The sequence below is a fragment of the Entelurus aequoreus genome, linkage group LG11 (genome assembly GCF_033978785.1).
Source record: "Entelurus aequoreus isolate RoL-2023_Sb linkage group LG11, RoL_Eaeq_v1.1, whole genome shotgun sequence".
Classification (NCBI taxonomy): domain Eukaryota; kingdom Metazoa; phylum Chordata; class Actinopteri; order Syngnathiformes; family Syngnathidae; genus Entelurus; species Entelurus aequoreus.
This window is the reverse complement of record NC_084741.1, coordinates 18,500,801-18,523,204: the sequence shown is the minus strand read 5'-3', so window position 1 is coordinate 18,523,204 and position 22,404 is coordinate 18,500,801. Positions and strand designations below refer to the sequence as shown.

The following is a 22,404-nucleotide window of genomic DNA, read 5'->3' as shown; positions in this document are numbered from 1 at the left end:
AAAGAGAAGTGTAGGATACTTCTCTTGTTGCCTTATTTGTATTTGACTTTATTAAATGTAATTTTCTTAGAAACACAACATGTGTATATAACAAAGGGTGCAAAGTCTGCAGGCAGTAGGAAACACATGGTTAAGTGTAGGGAGTAAAACTGATGGCAGTCTAAAGTTCAAGATTTTTGGAGCTCTTTGTTCAGTGGATCATATGTTTGATGAAGCTCTGTGTCTATCTACCACCACTACTGTTTTCTGTTTATTTGTTACTGACTGTGGCAGGACACCTCTGCCTCTGTTTCACTTTATGTTGCTGGTAAATAATATGGTTGTAGTAGTAGGCTAAAGTTAAATTATTTAGTATGCACTAATTAAAGGGGCAGAGCTTTGAGACATTTTAGCTTTTATATTTTATAAGATATATTTTTTGTAAGAACCACAATTAATAAATATATTTCAGTGAATAACTTATTGTTCAAATCTGTATATAAATATGTACATAAAGTGTTGTAATTATATTGTAAAATGGATGGATGGATGGATGGATGGACGTTTAAAACAAAACTGTTATTATTAATTAGTAAGTATACATTTCTTTAGCCTTTTTAGAGAAAATCAAATCATTGTAGTAAATTATGCAAATTACTCGATGATGTCATGTGACCACGCCCATAGCCACGCCCCCACCGCCACAGGTATCTTGGCAGTTTATGGGAAACACTGACTTCAGATTCTCTACTGCTCGATAGTGTTACCATATCTGAGTTATTGTGCAGAAATATGGAGAAATAACTATAAATGTGAGCTTCATTCACTAACGGTGTTACAAAAAAGGTCAGTTAGATTAATACACAATGTTGGATATAGAGAACATACAAACACTTTATGTATTGAATCAATAGTATTGAAATTCAATGAGCTGGTGCATTTGCAAATAGCTAAAATGATGTACAAAGATAACTATAACCAAAGAATATATATAACAAAAGAGGAGAAATAAAAACATCAGAGAAAAATGTAATTTAAAACATTTGTACGCACGTACAACACTTAAACCCTTTAGTATATCAATATGTGGAATTTAATTATGAAATGGGTTAAGCAAAAAAATCAAAGTATTAATATGATCCAGTTTAGAAGCTGTTCAAACTACCGGTACAAGTGTTTACATAGACAAAGAAGAAGAATCCTGATAAACATTTTGAACCTTGTTAGAAACGCGATTATCCTATTCATCTCATTAACTGAATCATAACTTACTAAACTATTTATTCATAACAACTGTTGTATTTATTGCTCATTGATTTAGTTGTGTTACAAATTGAGAACAGGAAGTGAATAAACATGTTAGTAATTGCTATTAAGTGGAAAAGGGGTAGGATCAAAAAGGCTTTACTCGTCCCTTATGAAGCATCCAGACGCCTTAGGTCAAAGCTATTCAACAAGCGGCCCGGGTGCCAAATCCGACCTGGGAATGACACCATACGGGTCGAGTGTAGTTGAAAACTCGGGAGATAAATATTTTTGCAGGAAATTCCTATAACCAGTAGAGTGCTCCTGTTGTATAGGAACTTGGACCACTTTAAACACATCGGCACATCCTTGCATTGACATTTTAACATGGCTAACAAACACAGAACACTAACTTCAAACCTTTTTACATAACTGAGGTTTTCCTCAAGGCACCCTTTTAAGTCCTCTCCTCTTTGGCAGTTACAATTGTTTTACATAATGTGATTCAACCCTTGTGTAATGTTCTTATTGTTACCCAGCCAGCGTTTGTGGGTCTGATGGACCCGTTGCATTTTGTGGCTTTTAATGCCTCACAATCAAACAATATGTAAAATACTGAACAGATGTTTACCTTATCCCAATAGATTCAAGATTGCTTATTGTCATATGCACAGTTAAACAGACAGTTTGCCGTACAATGAAAATCTTACTATGCTAGTCCACCCTTCAACAAGTCACACGGTACTTAGCTAAAATAAAAATAAAAATAAAAATGTATATACAAGGCACAGTAAGTAACATAACATTATTGCACATTCTGATTGACAGTCAACAGTATAAATATGGAGGTGACATTTGGTCACAGCAGCAGTTAAAGTGTCTTTAGTGATCAAAGGTGAAAAGTGTCTACAGCAGACCTGGGCATTCTGCGGCCCGCGGGCCGCATCTGGCCCTTTGTACGTCCCTGTCCGGCCCGCGTTAGGCCAATCATAAATTACAAAATACATTTTAAAAAGTATCTATTTCGAGTGAGCAATACGGTGCTGCTTTTGTTTTGAAAAGCGTTATTTGTATTACTTCCGTGTGGACGTATGCTCGTGCGCGCAGCGGCAATCACAAATTACAAAATACATTTAAAAAAACATCTATGTCGTGCGTGCAATACAACTGTGCTGCTTTTATTTTGAAAAGTGTTATTTATGGGCGTATGTCCTGTTAGTGAAGGTGCACAGCGACAAGTGATGTCCGGTCCGCCCGGTTATCCCAGAGACGCTAAAAAAAGAAAAGGTGATGACGAATGGCGTGTTTTCAACAAGAACTGGACTGCCAAGAAAAGGTAAAGCCGTATGCTTAATTTGTAGTACACATGTTGCTGTGTTTAAAGAATATAGTGTAACGACCTGCTGAAGTTGATGTTGTCTTCTTGAGTTGCGTAAATGAGGAGTGAGGATAGATGCGCGTGTGGAAGGAACGAGATAAGTTGAGCTGTGTTAGTATAGCTTGCTCAATAAAAGTTTAAAAAGAGCGTCAGACTTGGTGTGCACTTCTTACTGCACTGCTTAATTGTGTGCAGCCTGCTACGTCATCGAGAGGTACGTGCCACGTGAGGAGCTCGCCGCAGAGAGAGAGAGAGAGAGAGGGAGAGAGAGAGAGAGAGAGAGATAGAGAGAGAGAGAGGGAGAGGGAGGAAGGAAGGAAGGAAGGAAGGAGAGAGGCAGTGTCTACAGGTGCAGCTCACGCTGCTTGCCGTGGGGGAATTCCGCCCTCAATGAAGACTCCCAGGTTTGATGGCAAGGCGAACTGGGAGGCATTTCATCCCACTTCTGACATGAATTGTAGAGTCACACCAAGTCTGACGCTCTTTTTAAACTTTCATTGAGCAACCTATACTAACACAGCTCAACTTATCTCGTTCTTTCCACACGCACATCTATCCTCACTCCTCATTTCCGCAACAGCAACGCTTCCTCCTTCTTCGCCAATCACCTTACAGGCGTGCTACGTTCACAACAAAGAGGATGCAGGATAAAGTGACAGAAATTGAAATTTTTGCATGGTATTATACATCAGGAAGTGTTGTGTAAGAAAGTGTTAAAAATAAAACCATCAAAAGCCATCTGCTTTTGTATAAAGATAAGTTAGGTTAAATGAAAATATTATTTTTTATCTTACGGTCTATCAAAAATAATTTAAGCAAAATCAACCTCCTCATGCTCTCTCAGAGAGAGCATGTCCTAAATTGCAAGCTGCAGTTTTGAGGCATGTTAAAAAAAATAATGCACTTTGTGACTTCAATAATAAATATGGCAGTGCCATGTTGGCATTTTTTTCCATAACTTGAGTTGATTTATTTTGGAAAACCTTGTTACATTATTTAATGCATCCAGCGGGGAATCACAACAAAATTAGGCATAATAATGTGTTAATTCCACGACTGTATATATCGGTATCGGTTGATATCGGAATCGGTAAGTAAGGGTTGGACAATATCGGAATATCGGCAAAAAAGCCATTATCGGACATCTGTAATTATTATTGTTCCAACTGACCTCAACCCAGCATCTTCATAGTGAGGGTGGTTGACGATGGGGCGAGCAGTGGACAGTTTGACACTGGCCATGGTGGGCATGGCTCCAGCGAACACAGAGTCTGCATGACAGACAACAAAACAGTCACAGGAAGTGGATCATGTTGACCATCGTTAGCGCTGCTCACCAGAGTTGGTGTTTTCCCGGATCCAGTCTAGCAGCTCCTCCTGAGGCACGTTGCTGAACTCTCCAATGATGGCCCACTGGGCCTGCAGGTTGGCCACGCCCTGCACCGCCATGAGGGCCAGCACCAGGGCCACGGCCGCCCGTTGCTTCGCCTTCTCCCCGAGCCAGCTGAACAACTGCACGGCATTTGAGGTTACGCTTACGCTCGCCAACATTGAGAGAGCCGTCGCAGGCCGAGACCGACCTGTCTGGAGCAGATCAGCGAGGCCATGATGCACATGTGGGGGGTGAGGAAGAGCTTGAGTCGCATGATGAGGATGGCCAGGACCGTGAACGCCACCAGCTGCAGACTGTGGTACGCCATCTGCAGGACGGACCAGAGAGGAAATACTCAACATGCATACGGTGGTACCTCGGTTTTCATGAGCACCGCTTTGCACATGCAATTACAGGAGGTGTTTTTATATGCATGTATTCTTTTGTTTTTACTAGGGGTGTGGGAAAAAAATCGATTCAAATTCGAATCACGATTCTCACATTGTGCGATTCAGAATCGATTCTCATTTTTAAAAAATATATTTTTTATTTTATTATTATTATTTTTTTTTTTATTAATCAATCCAACAAAACAATACACAGCAATACCATAACAATGCAATCCAATTCCAAAACCAAACCCGACCCAGCAACACTCAGAACAGCAATAAACAGAGCAATAGAGAGGAGACACAAACACGACACAGAACAAACCAAAAGTAGTGAAACAAAAATGAATATTATCAACAGTATCAATATTAGTTACAATTTCAACATAGCAGTGATTAAAAATCCCTCATTGACATTATCATTAGACATTTATAAAAAAAATACAAAAAAGAACAATAGTGTCACAGTGGCTTACACTTGCATCACATCTCATAAGCTTGACAACACACTGTGTCCAATATTTTCACAAAGATAAAATAAGTCATATTTTTGGTTCATTTAATAGTTAAAACAAATTGACATTATTGCAATCAGTTGATAAAACATTGTCCTTTACAATTATAAAAGCTTTTTACAAATATCTACTGCTCTGCTTGCATGTCAGCAGACTGGGGTAGATCCTGCTGAAATCCTATGTATTGAATGAATAGAGAATCGTTTTGAATCGGGAAAAAAATCGTTTTTGAATCGAGAATCGCGTTGAATTGAAAAAAAAAAAAAATCGATTTTGAATCGAATCGTGACCCCAAGAATTGATATTGAATTGAATCGTGGGACACCCAAAGATTCACAGCCCTAGTTTTTACCCTCTTCGTAGTTGTTTCAATTTGTCTGTCGTGTAAAGCAGTGGTCCCCAACCACCGGGCTGCGGCCCGGTACCGGTCCGTGGACCGATTGGTACCGGGCCGCACAAGAAATGTAAAAAAAATAAATAAATAAATAAATATATATATATAATTTATTTTAAAATGTTTTATTAAATCAACATAAAAAACAAAATATATACATTATATATATATATCAATATAGATCAATACAGTCTGCAGGGATACAGTCCGTAGGCACACATGATTGTATTTGTTTATGACAAAAAAAAAAAAAAATACAAATACCATCCATTTACACTACTTTATATTAGAAATGGCAACAGCGGAGGATGAATGTCCCATAACAAAAAGATAGAGAAAAAGAAGAAGCTTATCGACTACGGTGTCGGCACGGACTACAAAGGAGGACGGGCGCAATTTTTCAGGATTTATGCAGATCCCAAATACAGATCAGCAGGTACCAGAAGGTAAGAAAAGTTGCTTTTGCATAATATTGCAAAACAAAACACCAGATAATATGTCTTACCTTATACACACACCATAATAATAATTGTATGTTTAATGCGCAGACAATCCATCAAGCGGTGCAGCTTCATATCTTACCAAAGTCGTACTAATACATTTTGATAAATTTTTGAGCGCCAGTGTAATGTTCTATATTTTCAATGGAACATATAAAATGTTGGTGTTGTTTACTTGAGTCATATTGCCATCACAGCGCAGTCTACACATATTTCTTATATTTGACTGCCATCTACTGGTCACACTTATTACACCATGTACTAAATAAAATTGCTTCGAGGTCGGTAAGCAAAACCAGAATTATTCCAAAAATTAGGCGCACTGTCGAGTTTTGAGAAAAAAAAAAGATTTTAAGTGCGCCTTGTAGTCCGTAAAATACGGTACACCTGTACCTGTATATTGTATGTCTGCTCTTGGACGGTTGCATTGAAAACTAATCTCATTATATTTTTCTAAGTGCAATGACAAAGCTATTCTATTGTAATATACCTTTGGGCCGAAGAAAGTTGTGAGTGACATCACCTTAATAAAGAATGAGAGAAACACTAGTGCATTTTCATGTTCCTCCGAGCAAAGTGTGTTTTTTTTCCTTCCCTCATCTCTACCTGCTCGTTGCCATGTTTGCCAACAAGTGTTCAATCAAGTTAAAAGTGATGGTAAATTTAGTCATCATCATTGTATTTCACATTGTTTTCTGTATGTACAACTATCATTATTGTCTATAAAATATGTTTTGTGTTCGTATTTTAAGTAATTCATTCGATTTAAATGATTTCTTGTAAGAACAATTACAGACCTACCAACAAATAACAGAGGTTACACACAATTTTAGACATTTTAACATCAGAAATGAAATATTCTCACTTCTGCTTTGGTGGTGTCACATCTGCAACAGAGATGAGAAGAAGTTGGAAACATTCATCATTGGTTACATGCGCGCTGTGACATCATCAGCTGACCTCACAGCTTCCTCCGCTTTATCCTCCTCCTCATTCCCGGCGGTCGCCTTCTTTCCATCCCGGAGGAAGCGAAAGACATCTTGTACAGTCTGTGAGGGACGAAGAACAAGATGTGACTTCCTGAGTAAAAATGAAGACGATAGGAAACTTCCAAATGTCGTTAATCTCCAAGTACGGACCGTCTTTGCGATCAGAACAACCAACAACACGTTGACGGGCAGCAGCAAGGTCTTCAAGTAGCGTGCAGGGGTCTGATGTGGAGGAGAGTAGGCGTTAACAGCAGCGTGACGATTAACACACACACACAGATGTGAGTCCATTACTTCACCTCCCACTCCATGAAATCAAACTCTGCAGCACACGTGTACATGAGCGTGTGGAAGTCCTTGTAGCTGCTGAATTTAGACTTGATCAAGGCACTGATGTGAGCCTGGAAGAAAGCAAACATTTTTCCAGTACATTCTTTACTGCAGGGGTTCTTAACTGTGGAGGGAGATGTTGCCAGCGCTGCCTGTAGGAGCAAAGGTCACCGCCTCTGTCCATGGTGCTGCGGACAGAGCACCATCAGACGGGGGCGTGGCAGTGCTGACGGCGAGACACAGCCGGCAGGTGATTAGTTTTCACAGGTGGTACGTGGTAATCTAGTCATCTGTTGTCTTTAACAGTAAGCGGCCGGGAGCAGGAAGAGAGAGGATACGGACGTGATTTAAAGGTCACGTTCTGCGGAAGAAAGACTTTGAGAAAAACCTATGTGCACGCTTGGCTCCTGTGAAGTGTTTGTCAGTGGGACCGCTAAGAAGCGACTTCCACATTAACCTTTTTGACCTCGGGGCCCAACTTTTACACTACAGAGAGGCCCACTCAAATATTAACACTGAATTAGTAATATTACTCTTCATTTGGCAATATACTGTATATGTTTCTTAAATAAACTGACAGTAAAATTCCATCCATCCATCCATCCATTTTCTACCGCTTGTCCCATTTTTGGGGTGGTGGGGGGTGCTGGAGCCTATCTCAGCTGCATTCAGGCCGAAGGCGGTGTACACCCTGGACAAGTCGCCACCTCATCGCAGTGACAGTAAAATTGTATTTCCTAATGAAAATATAACTTAACAGCTTTAGTCATACTTTTTGCGCTTAAGAAACTTCTATGACTTCAGCACCAGTTTGTTTGAGATTGTCATTACTGCCACAAGTGGTGGAAAAGTATGAATGAACACATGTGGAGTAATGTACTTAACAAAAATGTTTATGTCCTTTTATGTCCTGGGCATGACGTTAAAGTGCATCCGGCAGTGGAGGCTCCTCTATGGGATCTTGGGGCACTCGGAGGTTAACCCCTTTACTACTGTTACCTAGGGATGATACTCGAAACCGGTTTTCCCGGTTGTTCGATAAGAAAAGAACCGAGTCCTCGGACTCGAATCTGTTTTTGAGAACCGGTACCAGTTATCGAGACCACTATAGTAAAGAAAAAGAGTTGGTTCTTTATTCGAATCCCTCGGAACGAATCCCGTCCCGACCAGAAATGCTCCGTGTGACATCACAAGAAATGGCGTCATGTAGCTCAGTCGTTAGGCGCAGATAGGGAAAGCAGGAAAAAAATGGACGGGAAAAAGCGCTCCAAGGTGTAATAAAGTTCAAAACAAAAGGTATAATCCAATGAATAACTTTACTGAGAGATTTGAGCAGGGTACAAACACATGACGAACACTTTTACGACCAACCGCAAACATAGCAACCAGGCGAGCAACGCACCTCCTTTACGGCAGCTGTCGCAACGTTCTTAAAGCAAACGCAGCACATACATATATATATATACAACATATATGACATGATCTCCCTTTTTTAACCTTTGTTTTTCTTTCCTTGTAAACAAAACAAAATCACACTGTATATGTGTTGTTTGTCTAATTATAAATAATGCAGACGAGGTGTGTTGGCTGAGTTCTTGACGTTTACTTTCACAGCGTGCTCATAACCTAACCGGGTGACGACATGCAACAACACTTTTCGGGGCTACCGCGCATGCTCGTCACTCCCGTTGCATGATGGGTAGTGTAGTTGTTATATTCGAATGTTAACGCAATAAAGTGTATTTCTTTTTTTAGCTTTAACTTTTCATTTTTAGCATTGTAACCACATTTGCAAACAACTTTACTCTTCATAGAATTTTCTTTCAATAAAGAAATAAAGTGCAAAAATGCCCAAGCATCATAACAAACAGTTATGTCAAATAGCAGCAGAATTGCACTTTTTGGAGAGCTGTATTATTTTCAGTTTTGTGCACAAGGGACTGATTTTATTTAACACTATATTATTATTTATACACCTGTAGTGATCACAGAGACAGGTTGTTTTTGTGTTACTGTATATATTTGTTTTTCTGAAAAATCCCACTTAATATACTTTGGGTAACAACAGTCAATATTTATTTATTTTATATTATTTTTTTAGGGGTTTAACAGTCAATATTTATTTATTTATTAGATTAAATTGTTTTCTTATATAATAAAAGTGAGCTTTTGTTAAACCAAATATTGTTTTTTTTTCCCATATACAACAACCTATCTGGACTCGATAAGAGAATCGATTAGGAATTGGTTCGATAAGAGGATTCGATAATAGGCTCGAACTCGATAATTTCTTATCAAACATCATCCCTACTGTTACCCCAGGTGGCCCTTGGCAAAGGCCTAGTACCTGACTGCCCCCTAGCTAGGGATACGGTGAAGACCTCAACGGCGGAGCGGGCGGAAGACGGTAGATTTAAGAACTACCACAACGGCTGCGATGGCGCAAGAAGGCTGCAGCAGAAAAGGGTCCCCAGTCGTCTTTGACTCCATGCACCTGGACCCTAACCCGATTCTGTCAAGGATCGTGTGGTGACTGTCTGTGCACCAGTCTCCACACGTTAAACAAAGTCACGCACAGGCATCCTCCATAAAGGGATACACCCCTACCAGGAGGATCGCCGATGATAACCAAAAAATGTGAAATAACTGAAAACATGTTTTATATTCTAGTTTCTTCAAAATAGCCACCCTTTGCTCTGATTACTGCTTTGCACACTCTTGGCATTCTCTCGATGAGCTTCAGGAGGTAGTCACATGAAAAGGTTTTCACTTCACAGGTGTGCTTGAAGTTTTACCATCAATCAGAACTATCAAGCAGCTAAAACGTGCCAAACCTGGGGAAGTGTGGAGAGTGTTTTGCATATCACCCGGCATGAATTTAGGAGGATTTATATGTGTAATTTTAAATCATAATGGTGTTGGCACATGTTTTATAATGTTCACAAAGTTCAATAAGCAAGGAGGTGGGTATTGTGCGACCGTGTGACTTTATATGTTGTTAATAGGCAATTCATACCATGAGTGGGATATATAAATGTGCTCATAACACTTCTAAAGGACTCATGGTCAATGAGCATCAATTCTACAGTGATTCATTTCAAAGACGACTGAAAACAAGGCAATAACTCCACGCAGGCCGATCTTGTTTAAATTGTGATGTCTCTCGGGCCGCACTAAAGACTCCGCAGGCATAGTTTGGACAACCCTAATCTAAAACATGAATTTAAGTTCCAACACATTTACTCCCGCACGTTAAAAGCCTTTTGTGAACTGTTAAAAGCGATCTATCATCGGGGTATTGTTTTTAAGTTTGTAAAGCACTTTGCATTACACTTATTTTATGTATGAAAAGTGCTTTATTAATAAAGTTTGATTGACTGATTGATTTTATTTTGCTGTGTCGTGCCGCCACCATTAATTACATGTAGGGGAAACACTCAGCTTAATTTTTTTATTGGCCTTTTTTTATTTTTTCATTTAGCCTTTATTTAACCAGGAAAAAAATCCCATTGAGATCAAAGACTTTGACATTATTTGAAATAAAATGTATTCCTTAATAATGAGATATATCATTATGTTATACTAATTTGCTTTATCACCTATAAATGATGTATAATGATGTATTTTCCCATTTTTCATGCACATGCTCATGTATCAAAGTGGCAACTGCATCCTTCAAGCTATATTCTTATTTTCCAATTGAGGATTGTATTTATTAAAGAAATAGCTTCCAGACGTTTTTTTGGTTTCATTTTAAAAGCTAAAAACGTTGTCTGTGTTTTGGCATACTAGCACCACAAATGAACCAAATTGTGACCTTCACCTCTTAAGGCCCAAGCTGTTTGTTTACATGCTTTTTTTTATTTCTTTTTGCTATTTGGGCTTATTGGACCCTAATTAGAATAAAAACTAAGAATCATCTTTTGATATGATGTACTTAGTCCATAAGTACACAAACGTGTACTTCATGTTTAGTGACATGCTAATTCTTATTTTTTACACTCTTTTTTCCCAAATTCCATTGTATGTTATACTCTTCTGACACAGTATAAGTGTCCACATAAGCAGTGTACACAATTTTGGAAATAAGAGCTAAAAGGTGCTGTCCATGCATGTGGCCACTAAGCCTTTAGAGGTTTTTAATACAAAGGTGTGTACCGAACTGTTTCACCTCTACTTAAAAGCAAATGGTAACTCTTAAAGAGACAGTAACTCACATCATCCGAAGCACCCAGAATTGTGGACAGCAAGAATTTGAGCAGAACTGTGGAGCCGAACCAAACCAAAGCCTGCATGATCTGAGGAGACACATGAGAAGCAATGAAGGGATCAAATTTGTGTCACGGTGTGTCATTAATACAATACTTCATAAAAAGTAAAAACACCCCTTACATTTCTACTACCTAATCATGGGACAAATATGACACAGTGATAAAAAAGTAGTCAGTGTACAGCCGGTATAGCAGTTACTCAAAATAACAAGACTACAAGAAGCAGAAGGTGGTCATGCCTACCCAGAAGATGAGGCCACTTTTGAAGATGCGAGTGAACCCATCCCTCAACGCGACGATAGCCTGGCGAACGAAACAAAACAAGAAACGTTGTCTACAACACAACAATTACGTCCACTTGTACTGCTCCACCCGACTGGACTCACCCAGATGGAGACGAGCGAGGAGGCGTAGAAGGACGTGAGGAGCATGGAGTTGCCAAACATCAGCACAAAGCAGACAGCCAGCGTCACCTGCAGTGAGCGAGGAGAGGAGAAGGGGCGGCGCCATTGAGCAAAGTCCGTCAGCAATGAAGTTTGACTAATTAGGAATTCAAAATTTGCTTTGCTTATGCAGGGTGTACAATACATTATTTCATTTTGGCCCACTATGGATGCCACGAACAGATTTCTGTTAAAAGAGAACTGCACTTTTTTAAGGAATTTTGCCCATCATTCACAATCCTTATGTAAGACAAGCACATATTTTTTTAATGCATTGTAACTCAAATAAAACTGACAAAAGTCAGCTTTTCCTCAAATATAAGATTGATGGGAAATTTACGATGAAAAATGTTGGCATTTTGTCATTAGTGGGTGACTGTGGTCCTGCAGCCAAACCTCTATTACCTATTGGTACTTGTTTTGTGTATTTGAAATCTGCTGAAGTCCCGAAAATGTGAAATCAAATTATGGAGGCATGGTGGAGACGGGGAGAAGATGCACCAAGGCACGTAAATAAGGCCGCCCACAAAATGGCGCATTCTGAAGAGACGGTCAGGAAGCGGCTTGAAGACGGTCTGTAAAACATCATCTTTGCAACATTTGGACTGAAGAACCACCATTACATGTTATGTATAGGACTGTGTGACTCTTTGGGCACCAAACGATACGATTCAACTCGATTCTTGTGGGTAACGATTTGATTCTTTATTCAAAACGATTATGTATTCAAAATCAATACTTTTTTATAACGTTGGATGCCAGTTCTATGATTAACCACGTTCCTCCATAAAATAGATATATAGCTCTGATAGGGCTGGGCGATATATCGATATACTCGATATATCGCGGGTTTGTCTCTGTGCGATATAGAAAATGACTATATCGTGATATTGGAGTAAATGGTCTAACGCAGTTGCTTTTAGCTGCAGGCATTACACTGCATGCGTTTCCCACTCTTTCCTGTCTCTCCTTCTCACAGAGACATAAACAAGCGCACCTTCTTACATACACTACCGTTCAAAAGTTTGGGGTCACATTAAAATGTCCTTATTTTTCAATGAAGATAACTTTAAACTAGTCTTAATTTTAAAGAAGTACACTCTATACATTGCTAATGTGGTAAATGACTATTCTAGCTGCAAAGGTCTGGTTTTTGGTGCAATATCTACATAGGTGTATAGAGGCCCATTTCCAGCAACTATCACTCCAGTGTTCTAATGGTACAATGTGTTTGCTCATTGGCTCAGAAGGCTAATTGATGATTAGAAAACCCTTGTGCAATCATGTTCACACATCTGAAAACAGTTTAGCTCGTTACAGAAGCTACAAAACTGACCTTCCTTTGAGCAGATTGAGTTTCTGGAGCATCACATTTGCGGGGTCAATTAAACGCTCAAAATGGCCAGAAAAAGAGAACTTTCATCTGAAACTCGACAGTCTATTCTTGTTCTTAGAAATGAAGGATATTCCACAAAATTGTTTGGGTGACCCCAAACTTTTGAATGGTAGTGTACGTCACGTGAGCAACGTCACACGCTCCCACGGAGCAGACAGGTAGCGACATGGTAACGTTAGCTGTGATGCTAACGGTGTGGTGCGAGTGGTAATACGAGAGAAAGAAGGTGCGAATCTGGTAACAAATGGAGGAAGAATTAATTCCCAAGAAAAACAGCACGAGATCCATCGTCTGGCGGTGGTTTGGCTTCAAGCGGGAATATGTCGAACATTTATGCGGCAAAAGTGTTGCTACAAAAAGTAGCACCACTGCTAATGTAGCATCATTTGAAAAGTCACCCGTTAGAGAATGAAGAGTGTTTGAAACTGCGCATGTCAACATCTCCATTCGGTGCCACACCAACAAAATGCCGAAGCAACTATTTCCACATCAACACCGTATGAAAAAAAACAAAAAAAAACAGAAGGAGATAACGTCCGCAGGAACCTACCACATAGCGAAGGACATATACTATTTGATATGCAGCTCATTTTTATGTGACACTTATTGAAATATCTTCTGTGACATCATGCACAAAACTGCACTTTGTTTTTTTTAGTGGCGTTCTGTACAAAAAGTACACTTTAATTTAGTGTTGTTTTGATAAGTAATCTTGGTGACATCGTTCACAAAAGTGCACTAATAGCTTGTTTTAAAATGTCTCTGACAATCTTGCACTTTCTGTTTTGGAAATGACATGAATGTTTGTGCAACTGCTTAATAACTGTTTAATAAATACAGTTCTGGTCAATTGACTTAGTTGTGATTTCCCTCTCTGCATGAAAGTTTAAAATGAGCATATTAGGGGCGGCGTGGCGAAGTTGGTAGAGTGGCTGTGTCAGCAATCGGAGCGTTGCTGGTTACTGAGGTTCAATCCCCACCTTCTACCATCCTAGTCACGTCCGTTGTGTCCTTGGGCAAGACACTTCACCCTTGCTCCTGATGGGTGCTGGTTAGCGCCTTGCATGGCAGCTCCCTCCATCAGTGTGTGAATGTGTGTGTAAATGGGTGAATGTGGAAATACTGTCAAAGTGCTTTGAGTACCTTGAAGGTAGAAAAGCGCTATACAAGTATAACCCATTTATCATTTCATATATTAATGCAGTATGAAGAAGAATGTTTTAATGTAGACACATAGAATCATCATACTGCTGTGATTATATGCATCAAGTGTTCATTCAAGGCTAAGGCAAAATATCCAGATATATATCGTGTATCGTGACATGGCCTAAAAATATCGAGATATTAATAAAAGGCCATATCGCACAGCCCTAATAGGGCTGTGTGACTCTTTGGGCACCAAACGATACCATTGAACTCGATTCTTGTGGGTAACAATTCGATTCTTTATTCAAAACGATTCTCGATTCAAAATCAATACTTTTTTAATAACGTTGGATGCCAGTTCTATGATTACCTACATTCATCCATAAAATAGATATACAGCTTCTTCTTCTTCTGTCGTGTGTCTCTAGACTTTCAGCTCTGTTGAGGCGAGCCAGGTCAACGTGTCATCGTCCAGGTCAATCAGACCTTGTTCGCCATTCGGTGGCCGGTGTTTGGGGCAACTAGTGACTATGTGCTCTACTGTCTGGACTGGATCCATATACACTACCGTTCAAAAGTTTGGGGTCACCCAAACAATTTTGTGGAATAGCCTTCATTTCTAAGAACAAGAACAGACTGTCGAGTTTCAGATGAAAGTTCTCTTTTTCTGGCCATTTTGAGCGTTTAATTGACCCCACAAATGTGATGCTCCAGAAACTCAATCTGCTCAAAGGAAGGTCAGTTTTGTAGCTTCTGTAACGAACTAAACTGTTTTCAGATGTGTGAACATGATTGCACAAGGGTTTTCTAATCATCAATTAGCCTTCTGAGCCAATGAGCAAACACATTGTACCATTAGAACACTGGAGTGATAGTTGCTGGAAATGGGCCTCTATACACCTATGTAGATATTGCACCAAAAACCAGACATTTGCAGCTAGAATAGTCATTTACCACATTAGCAATGTATAGAGTGTATTTCTTTAAAGTTAAGACTAGTTTAAAGTTATCTTCATTGAAAAGTACAGTGCTTTTCCTTCAGAAATAAGGACATTTCAATGTGACCCCAAACTTTTGAACGGTAGTGTATATTGGAGATACAATCAATCAATCAATCAATTCCTTTATTGTCATAATAACACTTAAGTCATACATGTCAACGAGATTTTGTTTGAGCTTTGTCCAGCGGCATAGAAACTGCATTAAAGTGCAGGTTGACCATAGTTCACAGTTTAGCATTGTCAGGAAGATGGCGAATAGAGGGGGCGTGGGGGTGGGAACAGTCAGATGTCTGATGGGTGTTACGTTGATGTTGCAGCAATGCAGTGTCCAGAGCACAATTATTGAGGTGGTGAAGAGTGAGGTAATGAGATGGTCCGGGGCAGCAAAGGGGCAGGCTGTTCATTTAGCAGTCTCACAGCCTGGGGATACAGACTGTGAGACATTCTGGTGGTCCTGGCGCGAATCGATCTATACCTTCTTCCAGAGGGTAGCAGGTTGAAGAGGCCATGTGCTGGGTGGTATCTGTCCTTCAGGATGTTGTGTACTCGCTTTAGGCAGCGAGTTGTGTACATGGCACTCATCTCTGGGAGTATCGTCCTTGTAATTTTCCCCGCCGCTTTAACCACTCGCTGGAGGGCCTGTTGGTTCGCTTTAGTGCAGCTAGCAAACCACACTAAAAAGCCGTAAGTGAGGACACTGCTGATGGCACAGTTGTAAAAGTTAACCATTGATTTCTGCGGAATGTTTGCGCATTTTAGTTTCCTCAAAAAAAAAAGACGTTGTCGGGCCTTTCCGACTGTAGAAGCAGTGTTAATGTCCCAGCATAGATCTTCTGTTATGTTCACCCCTAAGAATTTGAAATGCTTGACCCTTTCTACTAGATTGTTATTAATTAAAAGTGGAGGGTGTACACAGCTGTGATAGAAGAAAACTGGTTTTGTTTAATAAAATAATATCAAAACATTTAAAAAAGTCAAATACAAATAAGTATCACACGCTTTTCTAAAGTAAAACTGTATAGCAGATATGGGCATCAACATCAACAACATGATTTGCCTGAGTGACTGGACAGGACAGATAAAAAATAGTAAAAAATGTTTTAATTGATTAAGAATTGTTACTAATAAAAATAGTGATTCATCCGAGAATATATTTTTTTGGACATCCTGTTATGTGCACCACAATGAAGCGTTTTAAATGTAAAAAAAATAAAATAAACTTGCTCAGGGGCCTTGTGGTTAGAGTGTTCGCCCTAAGACTGGAAGGTCGTGAGTTCAAACCCCGGCCGAGTCATACCAAAGACTATAAAAATGGGACCCATTGCCTCTCTGCTTGGCACTCAGCATCAAGGGTTGGAATTGAATTAAATCACCAAAAATGATTCCCAATCGCAGCCACCGCTGCTGCCTCCTGCTCCCCTCACCTCCCAGGGGGTGAACATGGGGATGGGTCAAATGCAGAGGATAATTTCACCACACCTAGTGTGTGAGTGTGACTATCGTTGGGAGTTTAACTTTCACTTTTAACATAATGACCCATTTAAGAAATAAGTTTGAAGCATCAATAGCTTCTGTGTGTGATGTTATAATGAATTATTTAAATTAGACAATAACATCATCCACTGAAATCATCACGACTTCATGGGATATTTAATAATTCATCTTGAAATCGCCATGTAAAATCACCAACACTTATCAGTAGCATGTCAATTAACAAGCTGGCACATTTTTGAAAATGGAGCCTTGCTTCTGAGTGCTTTCTACCAGGCATGTTTGCTATGTTGCCATAGAAACAACATTACGAAGAGGCAGTCCGCTGCGAATATGCCAGGATGCCAATCATGTCTTGAGCCGATGGCGAGTCCGCAACCGGAGGTGACCTCACGTGCAACAAAGGTATCAAAATCTGGTACCGTTTGATTTTATGTGATATGAGTAATCTGTAATACGCAGGCATGTGTGCACCCTTAGAGAAAAAAAAAAAAAAAAGAGGAAAACTGACGAAAAAAAGAGGAACATTTCTCTTGTCTTGCAATCCAGTGCGGCATTTAGGCAAGAGGAACAGCACCTACCAGCAGCGGAAGCCAGCGTTCAAAAAATGTCGTTTAGATCGTACAAAACCCAAAACTAACCTACTCCACCTTACAGGTAACCATCCACAGTTAAGGTAAAGGAGCCCGTGCGATCAAAATGTATTGCTCGATTTAATCGGAGTTTTCTCGTGATTAATGCAATATTTTGTCATTAATTGCATCAGGTAAACATTTACTTTGACAGCCCTACTATTTTAAGTAAGTGCATATATTTAAGTGTAAAATTAAGATAAGAACTATAAATAATACAAAACCCAAAACCAGTAAAGTTGTCAGGTTGTGTAATTCGTAAATAAAAACAGAATACAATGATTTGCAAATCCGTTTCAACTCATATTCAATTGAATAGACTGCAAAGACAAGATATTTAATGTTCAAACTGAGAAACGTATTTTTTTTGTGTGCAAATAATCATTAACTTGGAATTTAATGGCAGCAACACATTGCAAAAAAGTTGGCACAGAGGCATTTTTACCACTGTGTTACATGGCCTTTCCTTTTAACAACACTCAGTAAACGTTTGGGAACTGAGGAGACCAATTTTTGAAGCTTTTCAGGTGGAATTCTTTCCCATTCTTGCTTGATGTACAGCTTAAGTAGTTCAACAGGGCTCCATTTTCGTATTTTAGGCTTCATAATGAACCACACATTTTCAATGCGAGACAGGTCTGGACTACAGGCAGGCCAGTGTAGTACCCGCACTCTTTTACTATGAAGCCACGCTGTTGTAACACGTGGCTTGGCATTGTCTTACTGAAATAAGCAGGGGCGTCCATGAAAACGACATTGCTTGGATGGCAACAAATGTGGCTCCAAAACCTGTATGTACCTTTTAGCATTAATGGTGTCTTCACAGATGTGTAAGTTACCCATGCCTTGGGCACTAATACACGCCCATACCATCACAGATGCTGGCTTTTACACTTTGCGCCTATAACAATCCGGATGGTTATTTTTCTCCGGAGGACACGACGTCCACAGTTTCCAAAAACAATTTGAAATGTGGACTCGTCAGACCACAGAACACTTTTACACTTTGCCTCAGTCTATCTTAGATGAGCTCGGGCCCAGCGAGGCCGGCGGCGTTTCTGGGTGTTGTTGATAAATTGCTTTCGCTTTGCAAAGTAGAGTTTTAACTCGCACTTACGGATGTAGCAACGAACTGTAGTTACTGGCAGTGGGTTTCTGAAGTGTTCTTGATGCAGTACTGCCTGAGGGATCGAAGGTCACCGACATTTAATGTTGGTTTTCAGCCTTGCTGCTTACGTGCAGTGATTTCTACAGATTTTCTGAACATTTTGATGATATTACGGACCGTAGATGGTGATATCCCTAAATTCCTTTCAATAGCTTGTTGAGAAATGTTGTTCTTAAACAATTTGCTCACGCATTTGTTCACAAAGTGGTGACCCTCGCCCCATGTTTGTAAATGACTGAGCATTTCATGGAAGCTGCTTTTATACCCAATCATGGCACCCACCTGTTCCAAATTAGCCTGTTCACCTGTGGGATGTTCCAAATAAGTGTTTGATGAGCATTCTTCAACTTTCTCAGTCTTTTTTGCCACTTGTGCCAGCTCTTTTTTAAACATAATGCAGGCATCAAATTCCAAATGAGCTAATATTTGCAAAAAATAACAAAGTTTTTCAGTTCGAACGTTAAAGTTCTTGTCTTTGCATTCTATTCAATTGCATATAGGTTGAAAAGGATTTGCAAGTCATTGTATTCTGTTGTAATTTCCGTTTTACACAACGCGCCAACTTCACTGGTTACACTGCCTGTACTTATAAAAGTACCAAAGTCTGTCCCCATTCTGAAATCCCCAAACCTCGCAGCCTCCGCAAATGCAACACCACAGATAGATTGCAATCCTGTGGGAAACATTCACACATTGTGATTTTATTACAATATGACTGATCAGTCATATGTGATTTTTGAGCAGTAACGTTAGTTTGAAGATTTAGTGGAGTCAAAAGAATTACTTTACCATATGAGTGACCAGCACTGACTGCATCTTAGCAGCACTGAGGTAGCCCAGGATGTAGGACGCAAACAGGGAAGCAACCTGAAAAAGTAAGAAGGCATTAAACAATAATATTTGCTCTATTTAAAAGTTGATTTCTCGTGCTAATTTATTATACTACATGTGTATTTGTGGCATCCTGGGACAGATTTGGACTTTCCCTCCATGTTTACCTGAGTGAGCAGCACAAACTGGGCAAACTGCCATGGCAGCATGAAGCACAACGTGGAGACACCAAGAGCAACAAAGGCCATCCTGCTCGGGTTCCGGGTTCTAGAGTGGAGGGGAGGGGGGGAGAGCAACATAAGAGGGGAGGAGGCACTCGTTTGAAATTGCTACTGCTGCAGCACAAAATAAAAAAACCTTCCCATTATTTGGGGTGTGTTGATGAGTGACACAACAGGGCTTGAAAGTGCATTGTGGGTTTTGCGGGCCTCTGAATAGCTTTTTGACGCGGCTGAAAGCAAGACTCTGTGATAAAGTTGTGTTCTTCAACAAGATCAAAACATGGACTAAAAGGGCGGCATCATTTCCTTCTTCGGGCAAAAAAACCAAAACGATTTGGTTAGATTTTTCTCATTTCCAGCGTTATATGACGCTGAAAAAAAAAAACGACGCATGAATGAACTGAGAACGTGCCTGTTATGTTAACGTAACATATTATGGTAAGAGTCATTCAAATAACTATAACATATAGAACATGCTATACGTTTACCAAACAATCTGTCACTCCTAATCGCTAAATCCCATGAAATCTTATACGTCTAGTCTCTTACGTGAATGAGCTAAATAATATTATTTGATATTTTACGCTAATGTGTTAATAATTTCACACATAAGTCGTTCCTGAGTATAAGTCGCACCCCCGGCCAAACTATGAAAAAAACTGCGACTTATAGTCCGAAAAATACGGTACCGATACCGATATATACAGTTGTGGAATTAACACATTATTATGCCTAATTTTGTTGTAATGCCCCACTGGATGCATTAAACAATGTAACAAGGTTTTCCAAAATAAGAGAACAACTTCAACTCAAGTTATGGAAAAAAGTGCCAACATGGCACTGCCATATTTATTATTTAAGTCACAAAGTGCATTATTATTTTTAACATGCCTCAAAACAGCAGCTTGGAATTTGGGACATGCTCTCCCTGAGAGAGCATGAGGAGGTTGAGGTGGGGGCGGGAGGGTAGGGGGTACCGGGGGGTGTATATTGTAGCGTCCCGGAAGAGTTAGTGCTGCAAGGGGTTCTGGGTATTTGTTCTGTTGTGTTTATGTTGTGTTACAGTGCGGATGTTCTCCCGAAATGTGTTTGTCATTCTTGTTTGGTGTGGGTTCACAGTGTGGCGCATATTTGTAACAGTGTTAAAGTTGTTTATACGGCTACCCTCAGTGTGACCAATATGGCTGTTGATCAAGTATGCCTTGCATCCACTTGTGTGTGTGAAAAGCCGTAGATATTATGTGATTGGACCGGCACGCAAAGGCAGTGCCTTTAAGGTTTATTGGCACTCTGTACTTCTTCCTACTTCTGTGTACCAGTCCGTACAGCGGTGTTTTAAAAAGTCATAAATTTTACTTTTTGAAACAGATACCGATAATTTTGAAACCGATACCGATAATTTCCAATATTACATCTTAAAGCAGGGGCAGCACGGTGGCAGAGGGGTTAGTGCGTCTGCCTCACAATACGAAGGTCCTGAGTAGTCGTGAGTTCAATCCCGGCCTCGGGATCTTTCTGTGTGGAGTTTGCATGTTCTCCCCGTGACTGCGTGGGTTCCCTCCGGGTAGTCCGGCTTCCTCCCACCTCCAAAGACATGCACCTGGGGATAGGTTGATTGGCAACACTAAAATTGGCCCTAGTGTGTGAATGTGAGTGTGAATGTTGTCTGTCTATCTGTGTTGGCCCTGCGATGAGGTGGCGACTTGTCCAGGGTGTACCCCGCCTTCCGCCCGATTGTAGCTGAGATAGGCTCCAGCGCCCCCGCGACCCCGAAGGGAATAAGCGGTAGAAAATGGATGGATGGACATCTTAAAGCATTGATCGGCCGATAATATTGGCTGCCTGATATTATCGGACATCCCTAGTTTATAGCCTCACGCTTGTGCGCGGAGATAGATGGAGCTTCTGCTCATTCACTGCGGTGAAAGCCACTGGCTGTTAAGTTTAAAACAACTTGTCGGCCACCCAGCCGTTATACTACAGTAGCTTAGTCCGCACGGGCTATGAGGAGAGCCGAGAAGTAGCTAAACATTTATTGCTAGCTGCTATGCTAAGTCGCTAACAGAAGTTAACAACATAAACAGATAAGATTAGTGATAAAGTCACTACAAGGAGAGATATAGGTTCTCAAGCAAATTGGTGTGTGTGTGTAAATAAAGCTGTAGTCACTTACAAAAAGCCTAATGGAGTCGTTGACCAAAGCATTGCATCACTCGGTAGTCGGGAAGTCGGCACCGCGACACCATATTTTTAAAAAAATGTTGTTGTGGTGCTTCATAGAAGCCTACATAAACATGCAAGGGGCGGGGTGTGCCAAAAAGGAAAAAAAAATGCCCAGTGCTTAGCCCGAAAAGCAAATGGCCGTAACAAAGGCACATGAAAAGGCGGTATTGTCTCAAAAATATATCTTGTTCTAAAATATACCGGTACTAACTATATTAGCAGTATACCACCCAGCCCTATGTACAATCCATTTTAATCCAGTTTGTTGCCCTCTCTAACAATACAAACAATAGCTTTGGCCAGCAAAAATGCCTCCCGTGGCCCCACAATGCATTGCCAAACCACGTGCCCTTTTAAGGGTTGTTCACCTCAAGATGAAGGTGAGGAGCAACATCTGCAGGATGAGGAAGGGGTAGGCAAAGCTCTCTCTCAGAGGAGGAGTCCACATCACACGAGTGCTCTGACAAAAATGGGAGAGATTTGCTAGATT

The 22,404-nt window shown here is 40.2% G+C and overlaps 1 protein-coding gene across 2 annotated transcripts in view; it reads right to left on the bottom strand.

The window, feature by feature from the left end:
* Positions 1 to 22,404, bottom strand: part of dpy19l1l (dpy-19-like 1, like (H. sapiens)) — a 49,738-nt gene that overhangs the window by 6,271 nt on the left and 21,063 nt on the right. For both annotated transcript variants that reach the window (XR_009827837.1, XM_062064148.1), the window contains exons 8-20: positions 22,283 to 22,374; positions 19,638 to 19,737; positions 19,429 to 19,506; positions 11,749 to 11,835; positions 11,606 to 11,665; positions 11,309 to 11,389; positions 7,061 to 7,162; positions 6,912 to 6,983; positions 6,733 to 6,821; positions 6,638 to 6,659; positions 4,183 to 4,302; positions 3,940 to 4,114; positions 3,774 to 3,873 (exon numbers count right to left, since the gene is read on the bottom strand). Coding sequence is in view for 1 of the 2 variants with exons in the window: in XM_062064148.1 (XP_061920132.1) it covers positions 3,774 to 3,873; positions 3,940 to 4,114; positions 4,183 to 4,302; positions 6,638 to 6,659; positions 6,733 to 6,821; positions 6,912 to 6,983; positions 7,061 to 7,162; positions 11,309 to 11,389; positions 11,606 to 11,665; positions 11,749 to 11,835; positions 19,429 to 19,506; positions 19,638 to 19,737; positions 22,283 to 22,374 (1,178 nt within the window). In the remaining variant the exon portion in view is untranslated. The remainder of the gene's footprint in view (positions 1 to 3,773; positions 3,874 to 3,939; positions 4,115 to 4,182; positions 4,303 to 6,637; positions 6,660 to 6,732; positions 6,822 to 6,911; positions 6,984 to 7,060; positions 7,163 to 11,308; positions 11,390 to 11,605; positions 11,666 to 11,748; positions 11,836 to 19,428; positions 19,507 to 19,637; positions 19,738 to 22,282; positions 22,375 to 22,404) is intronic.